Raw genomic sequence first — 10,344 nt, 5'->3', positions numbered from 1 at the left:
GTTCAGTGAACAAAATAGAAAAAAATAAAAGTTGGTGAACAAAATAACAGAGAGAATAAAGTTTAGTGAGGAACAATGTAATTTACCCTATAATCTTTAAAATTAAAGAAAAATCTATTTTTATACTTTTGTTGATCTTTTGATTAATTCCGGGTAAATTACAAATTTCATCACTAAATTTTACTTTCTTATTTTGCTTACCGAACTTTAAAAGTTTTCAATTTATTCACTGAACTTAATAGATAGAGTTTTTTGGTCACTGAACTTTATTCTTTCTCCTATTTTGGTCACTTTTAAATCGTTAACGTTTTAAAAACGACATCATTTTAAAGAAAAAATCTAAAACGATGCCTTTTTGCATCTATATAACAACCCCTTCTAACATCATTAACTATTTAACGGCTGAGTGACCAAAAAAACCCAATGTATTAAGTTCGGTGAGAAAATTGAAAAAAAAATAAAGTGAGTAAAATAAGAGAGAGAATAAAATTCAATTACGAAATTTGTAATTTACCAATTCCTCAAATGACATCTTTTGTTGATCGAACATATCACACATGACAGACACGATTGATAGAATGTGTCTTTATTCTACCTGGCACGCTCGACCAGCAACTAAATGGTTTAAATGGAAAGTACAACGGATGAAGCACGTTTTTCATGAGTTGAAAAAAAGTTGATGTATCATCGCTTTCAATCCCAAGAACATGATGAACATCATCGACTTCATTGTTCCCTGGAATACATGTAATTCAATACCAGAAAGCCGAAAACAGAATACTGCTACTGCATTATGTTTACAGGAAAGAAGACCGAAGGCCTTATTATAGTCTAGTTTACAAGAAATTATTGCCGTAGAAAGGTACACACATTCCATTGTTTCATGTCTCCATTGACATCCAATAAAACTTATGGCAGGAAAATAACAAAAAATTTGGGTAATGGAGAGAGCAAAAAATACTAGTCATCAACGAATTACTCAACGGAAAATAGTCATGGTACGTGCATTCTGCATACCAGTCTGTCAGCCAGCCTCCTTGTGTTGCAAAATCAAACTGTATCGCAAAGTGTTCGAACCGCCTCGCTTTGAATACTTTACTGTCAAACATGTCCCGTACTTGGCAGGATAAACTTCCTCATTGTTGCCCTTTCTCTACTGGCTCTACACTGTTTATTTCTACCCTTTGGACAAATCATTCAGTATCCGAAAATAATCTTGTCGTCTTCAACTTGTAACCTCGACAATCTCTGCTTCACCGTCGCTGTAATCTCCCCAGCATTTGCTCGATTTCGCATCAACTTGGATTTCACTGCAAGCTTCTTTTCCTGCAATAACACTACCGGTCAGAGGAACCACATCTGCAGGCTTTCCTTCATTTTCAGGAAGCTTGTTTTCATTGTCTAACGATTGATCTTTCGATGGCTGCTGTGCACTTGATTGATTTTCTCCTTCGACTTCCACAGTGGAAATCTCCGGAGTCTGCTCCGCTAGTACCGCTTCACTGTTGGTTTCGGCTCCAATGTCAACACTTACAACAGCCGGTGATTCTAGTGATCCTATAGGGGTTGTCAGAAATCCGTTTTGAGTCACAAGGATACCATTTGATGTCATTGGTGGCATGGGATAACCATTTGTGGAAGCCAAAAATCCATTTGGAGAGACAGGGTAGCCATTAGGAACCACCCAAGGTTGGCCAGGTACAAATTCAGCTGCATGTGGGTTCATTATTCTCGGAGGGCTGTAGTGATTTCCTTCTCCGGAATGTTCAGCGCTGTAGTAGCTAGACTTGTTTCGTGGAACACGATTTCCGGATCTGTTATAACCTCCAGAGAGCCTAGGTCCATATGGAACTCTAGATGTTGCAGATTGATGAGGCGATCTACGGGCAGAGTTGACTTGAAGCATTGGAGGTATATGCACTGGAGGGGGCAGGAGTCCTCCAGGATCCTTGAAACTTAGAGCTGTGACCGAGCTAAAAACTGGAATTGTCGATGGATTAAATGGGGGTGCAGCTGCAGAAAGTTTCTTTGAAGTTTCTTTATCGGTTTCTGCTTCATCCGACTTTTCTCCTTCAGTCAGCAACTGCTTGTCACTAACTTCAACTGGCAGCTCTTGAGAATCTTCATCAAACACTTTTCCTGACATAATAGAGGCCTCGTTTACTGGCAATTGAGATGTATGTCCATTTACAATAACTAAAGGTTCTGAGCTGGAGCATGTTACTTGGCATTTGTCTAAAGATCCGGTAACCGAGTCTGCAGATCCATTATGAGCTTCATTTTTTGTGGTTTCAGCACCACTTTCGACTTCTACGGTCTTAGCTTCTATTTTTATGTCTTCAACTGTAGTGCCCCCTTTTTCCAGCAAAGTTTCACTCACCCCGATTCCCCGAGAAATCTTTGTCTCCAATTGCTTTCGGAACTTCTTCACTAGCAGCCATTGGTGGTGTGGCATCTGATGCAGTCTCTTGGTTTGCTTGAGCATTTTGTTCTGGAAGAGGATTCCCTTTTGGCAAATGCTCTGCCACCGCCTTTACAATCGTCCCGGGTGGGGCCAAAGCAACTTCCTTGTAGGAGAATAGTTTTCCAGCTGCCTGCACACTGATTGGATTAACTACTTGAGTAGGCTTGGTAACTTGTTCAGATGCAGCTGGGCTACCAGGGGATGATTTTGAGTTTACAAGTTTCTCCACCCCACTAACTGTGCTGCTCGGGTTATTTAACTTTGGACTGAAGCTTGAACTTTTAACAAACTTTTTGGAAGCGGAGGAATAGGTCTAACCGAAGCAGTAGGCTCGTTGGGGCTTGTTCTCGGAGAAGTGAAATTATTAGGCTTTCCCCTATATCTCGAGGATTGGGAAACATTCATGAAATTTGTATTCAGTTTGGCTAGACTTGGCCTCCCTGAAGCAGAAGACTTACGAGCTGCAGGTGAACGACCTTTAGGAAAAGCTTCTTGCCACCCTTCATCTGAGATATCATCCTGTTCTTTGTCCACATTTTAACCAACACCAGCTTATCCGCTTGCAGTGAATCAGCTTTCTCAATTCCAGATTCCACAAATTCAGCTTTGGACTTGTTTTCTTTATCACTAGAATTCTCCATAGCAGGAGAAGTCGGTGATGGAAATCATTGTTCTGATATTCATCTGAGGTTGTCTCCCAATTTTGGCCTGGTTTGCCCCTTAGCTGCTCATTGAATGAAAACTTTTGTTTAGATATGCCATCAATGAAGATAATTTACCAACCAAAAGAACAAGTTAGACAACTAACCTTTGCACGAGCTTTCTTTTCGGCATCTCTTGCTCTCATATCTGAGTCCGGGGTTATATAATCCAAAAGGTCCGATACACTGATACAAAATAGGAAACTATTGTAAATAATTCTCAGGTTCAAAAACACAAAGTGAAGCCAAGTAAAGATCAGAACTTTTGAATTGCCTTGAACCAAGCATGGATTGAACCCAACTTATTGTGCTCCTAGATTGTACCTTAAATGGCCTTTGCTGGAGATCGATGCATCGGGCTTTGGAGTACCATTCCGTGCAGCTTCTTGCTGCTCTAAAGCCTTAGATTCAAAATACTCGAGCCACGCAGCCGCATCCTTCATAAGACATGAGAATGTCAAATTATATGAGGACTAGTAAATCACTAATTTAATTGGGTTAATGATAAGCAAATATCAAATTACCTGTGTACGTAGGTCCTCGGACCCTAGTTTTGCCTTCAATATTTGTAGCGTAGTTTGTTCGTGTTGAACGCTTAAGGAGTAAGCTTCCATCAAGGAGAGAGCAATAGCAATGGCATGGTAGCTGGCTGCAGTCTGTTGAAGCCAGAAATACATTAGAAATTAACCTCATAATAACAGGCAGATTAGTTCATTCTCGGTTGTTGATATGATAATTTACCTGTATATGATCAGCTCCGAGTAGTCTTTGGTTGCACTTGAGGGCCTCATGGAGATATCGAAGAGCAACATGAACATTTCCTAACCCTTCTTCCATCATCGCTACGTTAATATACGTCGCTGCTGTATTTGGATGAGATGGCCCGCTTGTTAAATGCAGAAGATACAACGCACGATTTACGTACCTGGTACGAGAAAAAGGACAAGATTAGGCCTGAACTCTAATACAGTATTCAGTCAATGATGTTTCTTACAATGCAAGTCAATACAGAATCACAAAAAAATAAGCATTCCAAAGCACTAAACATAAATCGGAAAAACAACTATCAGCTTTTAACATATTCATAACCTAAACAACCTATCATCTGGTTAAGTACATGACCTAAGCATAACTCGTTGTCTTCTCTCGACCAATAGCATGCATTCTTTTAACAGAAATCACGATGAAGGTTTCCATTAAGGTATCGGACTAATTTTTGACCTCAAAGTTAAAAACAATGGGTGATAAAGCAAATAATATATGCATCCGAAAGATGTAAAAGCATACTTCAATGCCAACTCTGTATGTTGAAGACGGTAATAGAAGACAGCAAGGTCTCCATAACTCTTCATCGTATCAGGATGATCAAGCCCGAGCTCTCTTTCATTTATATCCAACGCTTTCTGCTGATAAATTGTTGCCTAAACAAATTCAAAACAGATCAGAATACTGCAAAACATCGAAAGAATTATTATTATTATTATTTTGGAACTTTTGTATCTTTCGACTGATCGTCAATGGATTTCAATAGGCTCAAAAGTTTTAGTCATTTAGAAAATCATGCAGAAAGAATTGGTCATGTGATGCATGTATAGAACTATAGAAATGTTAAAGAAAATACCTGATTGAAGTCCCCAGTATGGTAAAGCACAACAGCCAAAAGACTGTATGCTCCTGCAGTCATCCGATGGTAAGGGCCACAGACCGACACGAGTTTCGAAAGTGCCTTTAAAATCGAAAGTCAAATATCGGTTTAGATGTTTTTTATATTGCTGAAGAAAAAAATATTTAAGACAACATACAGAGAGATACTTCATCATACCTTAGTGCCATAGTTGACTGCATCCTCCAATTTACCTTTATCCAGAGAAGTCTTAGATGACTCCAATAGGGTACGCCCATCTGCAGATGAACATGCAACATGCTGGGGGGAAGAAACAATGTCAAACAAATTCCAAAGCAAGACTGCAGACAATTAATTTCCAATTTTGGATTCCATTTAATGATTTACTCACCTTGTATACAGGGACCATGCTTATGATATCAGACTTCCTAAATGGAGATGGAGTATCCATGTCATAGTCCCTCGGAACAACCTCGAGCCCCACCTGAGAAATTATCATTTCAATTAGAAAGTGGAGAGGGAGAAGCATACATCTTAACGTTCCTCATACTGTGGCAAGATGATTGTACCTTGTGGGACAAGCCACGGAGAATGGCAAACTTTCTCAGATCCTGGCAGCTTTCTGATTTCCACTGCCATCCGAACCTCTTCGAAAGGAAGGTTTCCACCCATCTCCATTTTGATTTTTCATCATTAATGATGTCTTGGGCACCATTTTCACCAGATGGTGTTCCCAACAATATTTAAACACGCCGCTATTGATGCAGCCAAGTCGTCAATACTATCGACCGAAGATACAACAGCCTGTAACACGTGTTTGTAGGCTCGAACAACCATTTCATGTATACAGAGTGATTGCACATGAGGCAGCTTGTCTGCAAGCTCAACCTGAGATGATAGGAAAGAGGAAAAGATGGGGATATGAGTAATCGGAAATTATTTGGGGGGTCCATTCGAAACCATTAATATTTTTACCACACGCCCCAGGGAACACATTTGCAAACCCCTTGTATGCATAAAATCTGTCAAAGACCTTCCGTCAACCGGTGAAAGTTCTAGGGAGCCAAAATCTGCGACCTGAAAGATTTGAAGTCATACCAGCCAAATATGTTAAGTTCTAAAACATCTTGGAGAAAAAGAAAACATCAATCGCTAAGGGACTAACCAGTTTCGGAAGAGCAGTATCAGCATAGTATTTATGTGCCATTTCAATCAACTCATCCGGGGACTGGCATATGAACAAACATAAATATTAATACAAAAAAACTTTAAGCAGTGCGTTTTTCTTTCATTTGAGAGATCGAGATATATCATATAGAGATGCTTAAATGTATATGATCCCATGGATAGATCAAAACTTTTGTTGTCATTATTCTGTGGATGTATGCAAGTAGCAACTAACCTTGAGGTGAAAGCCGGTTTCTGATTCTTTTAATCTCGAATATGCCGCTTCGGGAAGCAGTTTCTTCCACATCATTTCCATTTCCTCGTCTTGCTTCTCCTGTTCCTTCTGGTTACTGGCTTCTGATTTCTTCTTCGTATCAGGGCTGTTACCTGGAGAAACCTCCATATTCTTTTCATTTTTAACGCCTTTGGTATCTGTTTTTCTTTTTATTTCCTTCAGCAATGCACCCTGCTTTCCAAGACCCTTCACGGCAGGCTCGGGCTTAACATCTTCATTTTTCTTGGAATCGTTTTTCCCGGACGCTTGATTTTGAAGATGTTGCACCCAGCATGCCCCCAGCTCCCATCTAATAGACTTGGTGTTATTAAAGGGTTCGTTTTGCAACTTCTGCAAACTCTCCTCTAACACTTTCCTCACCGAAGCCCTGGAGGAATGCAAGTTCCCGACATCCGTACTCTGCGATCGTTGAGCTGATGCAGGTATGGTTGGCTTGTGCAATAGGATCCTTAAGCTGAAAAGTATTTATAAGAGACATTAATATCTCACAACCCTATAGTGTAAGCAAGTGTGTGCACATTTCCCTTTGTGTTTACAATAAGAACAACTCGGCAATGATATGGATATGAGACGAGCTCGACCTATTGACATTTAAAGCGTTCGCCCCTCCTTCCAGCTGGTCCTCGATGTCGATATCTTGAGGAATGGGATTGCCCTCCCAGTTTGCCTCGGCCGAAACTTTTACTACAGCTGTATAGCCACAATGTCTTACAACCATAACACCAAAAGTAGAAGTATCCTACAAGGCCAAAAAAAGGGGTGAAGTTAGCAAATGAATAGCCTCTTTCTTAGTTCACTGAAGTAAGCATTCAGCAAAAAGGGTTCACTCACATGGACAGTAACACTCTCATCTGCAGTTATGCCTTTAAGCAAATTTCTCCGAGCGAGCTCCTCCTGTGGCAATCCGAGAACCCGACTTCCCTCGTTTTTACAATCTAATTTCACACTTGCATCAGGAACATCTCTTGTCACCTCAATGATCAAGTCGCCCACCTTTGCTTCGTGCAAAATCGAAGCAGAAGGATCATTTAAAGCATTCTGATTGCTTTCAACGATGTTCTTGATCGCTGCAATCGCTTTAAAGACCGCAACGTCGACAAATAAACTGTGGAGCAGAAACGCTTTCCTATCTCGTATTTGCCTCTCTTCTGCTGTCTTGCAAGGCATAGCTGCCAAGATTGCAAACTCTTTTGCCCATTGCCTATTGTCATGTTTATCCTCTCTTCCTTGTCCGCCTCCATTTCCTCCCCAGTTTTCATCTTCCACCGGAAGTGGCGGAAATGCCGACGGGTTATCCGCTACCACGGGAGGAACAACCCACGTATTGGCCCGAAAACCGTAAGGAAGGTTGCCAAACTGAGTTTTAAAGATCAAAACAAAGTAAAACAAAAGTAAGTTCCGAACCATCTGTTCTAATTCGTATCGAAATGCAGCAACTTGATCGAAAACTTTACGTACTTTATTATGCTCAGTGAAAGCTTTCATAAGAGCTTTGTATGCCTGCAAGGAGATTAGCGTTCCTCAATATGAAGAAATTATATACCCAAAAGAACTTCATAGACGAAGTTAAACATCGTCATAGTTTTTTAAGGTCACTGCGACACCACAATCTCGTCTGCAATTTAGTACTATGGGAGATGCAATGGAACTTACAGCATCAAAGACCCTGCTGATCTGCTGAAGAAGTGTGACTAGAGAGTGACAGAGAAGTGGCCGTTTTCCGGCCGGGTAAAACCCTTTCCGGCAAGCAACTAACGTCATCGGCTTCCCACCGCAAACTCGAACCTACATTTTGAGTTGGATACCACTGAATCCAATTAGCCCACATTTTTTAAAACAAAAAGAACATCAAATTAAACTTTTCACTTACATCAATCTGGAAAAAATCATCTTCCGTTTTATCCTCCAGGAATGGACGATTGGATATTCTAATATCTGTAAAAAAAATTTAACAAGAAAAGAATTTCAACCTCTGAAAAATGGAGAATAAAAACTGAGTTCAGGCATGGCTATAAAAAGAAATTACATTGTATAGGAGGAGTGAGGTGAGAGAAGGAGAAGAAATCATAGAACTGCCCGAGCCGCGGCGGAGGACACATCGAAACCGCCGCCGTAGCGTCGCCTTTTTCCTTCGCCTTGTCGGGAGATTCACCACCATTGTCGACGGCAGCCGAGTCTTTGGGACTGGTTCCACCAGCCGATTTCGGCGAACCGAAGGATGTTGTGCAGGCGACTATGTCGAGGAGCCGTCGGATGTGGGCCACTGCTAGCTCCTCCGTGTAGTCCTCTGCACAAAAATTTCTTTCCCAAGTTAAAAACGAATAACTAAAAGAAACCAAAATGTGACTGCAGAATTTGGCAAGACAACCTTGGATGATAGACATCTGACAAGGTTTAAGCGAGGCAATGTCGACGGAATCCTTAAGTTGATTTCCTCGTACCTGTGGAACAAATTCTCAAACTTAAACACCGTCGTAAAGTAAATGAAAACGAAAGCCAATGGTGACCGCCATTGATGAACTGGTAAAAAGCTGCTCTGCTCTGCTCTGCTCTACTGCATTAATGGCGTACTTTACATTTCCCAAAATAGAAAGGGACATTAAATTGTTGCCATTAAATTTAAATTTACCTCGTGAGACAGGGAGATGTTGGTCAAATGACATGTCACAACGTGGACCACTAAAAGCTTTCTTACATCCAAAATCTTGTCCGAAGATATTCCCTGCCGTAATTGTAAAAGAGAAAAAGATAACGTGAACCTCACAAAAATCGCATGCATAATAAAAATTAATTTTCTTTACCTTGAGGGTAACTTGGGATTCTTCAGGTGTTTCGACGGTGATTTCGATTACAAAAGGCAAAACTGTAAACAGAAAATCATGGGCCGATAAGATTTTCACTTTTCCTTTTTTGTATTTTAAAATGCAAGAATCCAGGAGCAAAAGTTTTGAACCAAAGATAATAACACGATAAGATAACGTCCAAAAGTGAATAGTTTTGAACCATAAACAATGATACGATAAGGTTATTTTCCTTCGTTTTCTCGGCAACCAAACAGAATGGTCAATAGGAAAAAGGAGAGACTGAGAAAAGAGTTACCTCTCTCTTCCTTCTTCTTTTTCTCTCCCTTGGCTTTGTTTGCTTTCGCCTTGCCTGCCTTGGGAGCCATTCGTGCACCAAAATTCCCGGATTGCTTATAAAGATATCGAATTCTTTGGCTGCTTCAATCGAGTAACAATTCTTTGACGGTAATAACAATGACCCAGATTGAACTAATAGACTACTTCCTTTTTGCACGCAAGTCCCGAGAGAAATCTCCGTCCAAACACGCCAAAGTTTTGAACTTTCGATAGCTTGACACTAGCCAAAAACTAAGACAAACAAAACCCAAACTTTAACTCTAGAAGAAACATAACTTTCTTCTTTAGTTTTCAATGTAAAACGAGAGCATTGGAGAGATAAAATACAGATGGGGGGAGGAAAGCGGTAGTATAGTGTTTGGCAAGAGAGAAAGTTGAGATGGATAAGATAAGATAAGCCACTCTCCGAGTCCTTTGTTTGTGATACAAATGGAAGCAAAGAAATTAAAAAAAACCCAGAAATATTACTGAGAGAGAGTTGAGTGAAAGTGTTGGTTTTGAAGAAGATTTATAGAGAGAGAGGGGTGGATAGGATAAGGTGAGGCCCTTAACTTCTTTCCTTGTACACAACAGGTAATCCAAATTGGTGGAATGAAAGGCTAAAAATTTCAGGCCTCTCCTTTCATTTTTTATTTTCTTCAACTTATTTCTTCCTCAACACCTCAACCTCATCATCTCTGTTTCTCGGTTTGTCTTGTTTTGTATTTTCTTGTTTGCAGTCTTCTATGGCTAACTTTTGGAAGGCTGTGATTGGACACCAGAAGCTGCTAATTAGGTGGGCAGGGGATTATCACCGTTCCCTAATCACATGATAGAATTTTGGAACTCAACAAGTTAAAATCGACACCACATTAATTAAAACACTAATCTAAATGACATTTTTACCATAATATTTTGATAGTGGATTATCACCGTTCACTCATTTGAGGCCTTTTCAATATAATCATGGCACA

The 10,344-nt window shown here is 40.2% G+C and overlaps 1 protein-coding gene across 1 annotated transcript; it reads right to left on the bottom strand.

The window, feature by feature from the left end:
- Nucleotides 1-770: 770 nt before the first annotated feature.
- On the bottom strand, nucleotides 771-9,886 carry LOC120124307 (protein TSS-like). The gene is given in 28 exon segments (XM_039143017.1): nucleotides 771-2,375; nucleotides 2,377-2,764; nucleotides 2,767-3,003; nucleotides 3,006-3,128; nucleotides 3,131-3,188; nucleotides 3,273-3,351; nucleotides 3,490-3,602; nucleotides 3,690-3,821; nucleotides 3,907-4,090; nucleotides 4,453-4,586; nucleotides 4,787-4,891; nucleotides 4,988-5,089; nucleotides 5,181-5,273; nucleotides 5,359-5,530; nucleotides 5,532-5,677; nucleotides 5,765-5,866; nucleotides 5,955-6,017; nucleotides 6,192-6,705; nucleotides 6,833-6,990; nucleotides 7,083-7,607; nucleotides 7,710-7,751; nucleotides 7,905-8,036; nucleotides 8,122-8,186; nucleotides 8,278-8,538; nucleotides 8,620-8,692; nucleotides 8,881-8,973; nucleotides 9,053-9,114; nucleotides 9,351-9,886. Coding segments are annotated over 28 exon segments (5,376 nt in total). The 5' UTR covers nucleotides 9,421-9,886; the 3' UTR covers nucleotides 771-1,225.
- Between the last annotated feature and the right edge of the window lie 458 nt (nucleotides 9,887-10,344).

This window comes from Hibiscus syriacus, unplaced genomic scaffold (assembly GCF_006381635.1).
Source record: "Hibiscus syriacus cultivar Baekdansim isolate YM2019G1 unplaced genomic scaffold, ASM638163v2 tig00110415_pilon, whole genome shotgun sequence".
NCBI lineage: Eukaryota > Viridiplantae > Streptophyta > Magnoliopsida > Malvales > Malvaceae > Hibiscus > Hibiscus syriacus.
Note: the sequence above shows the minus strand (reverse complement) of the source record. Positions and strands in the feature narration are given on the sequence as shown.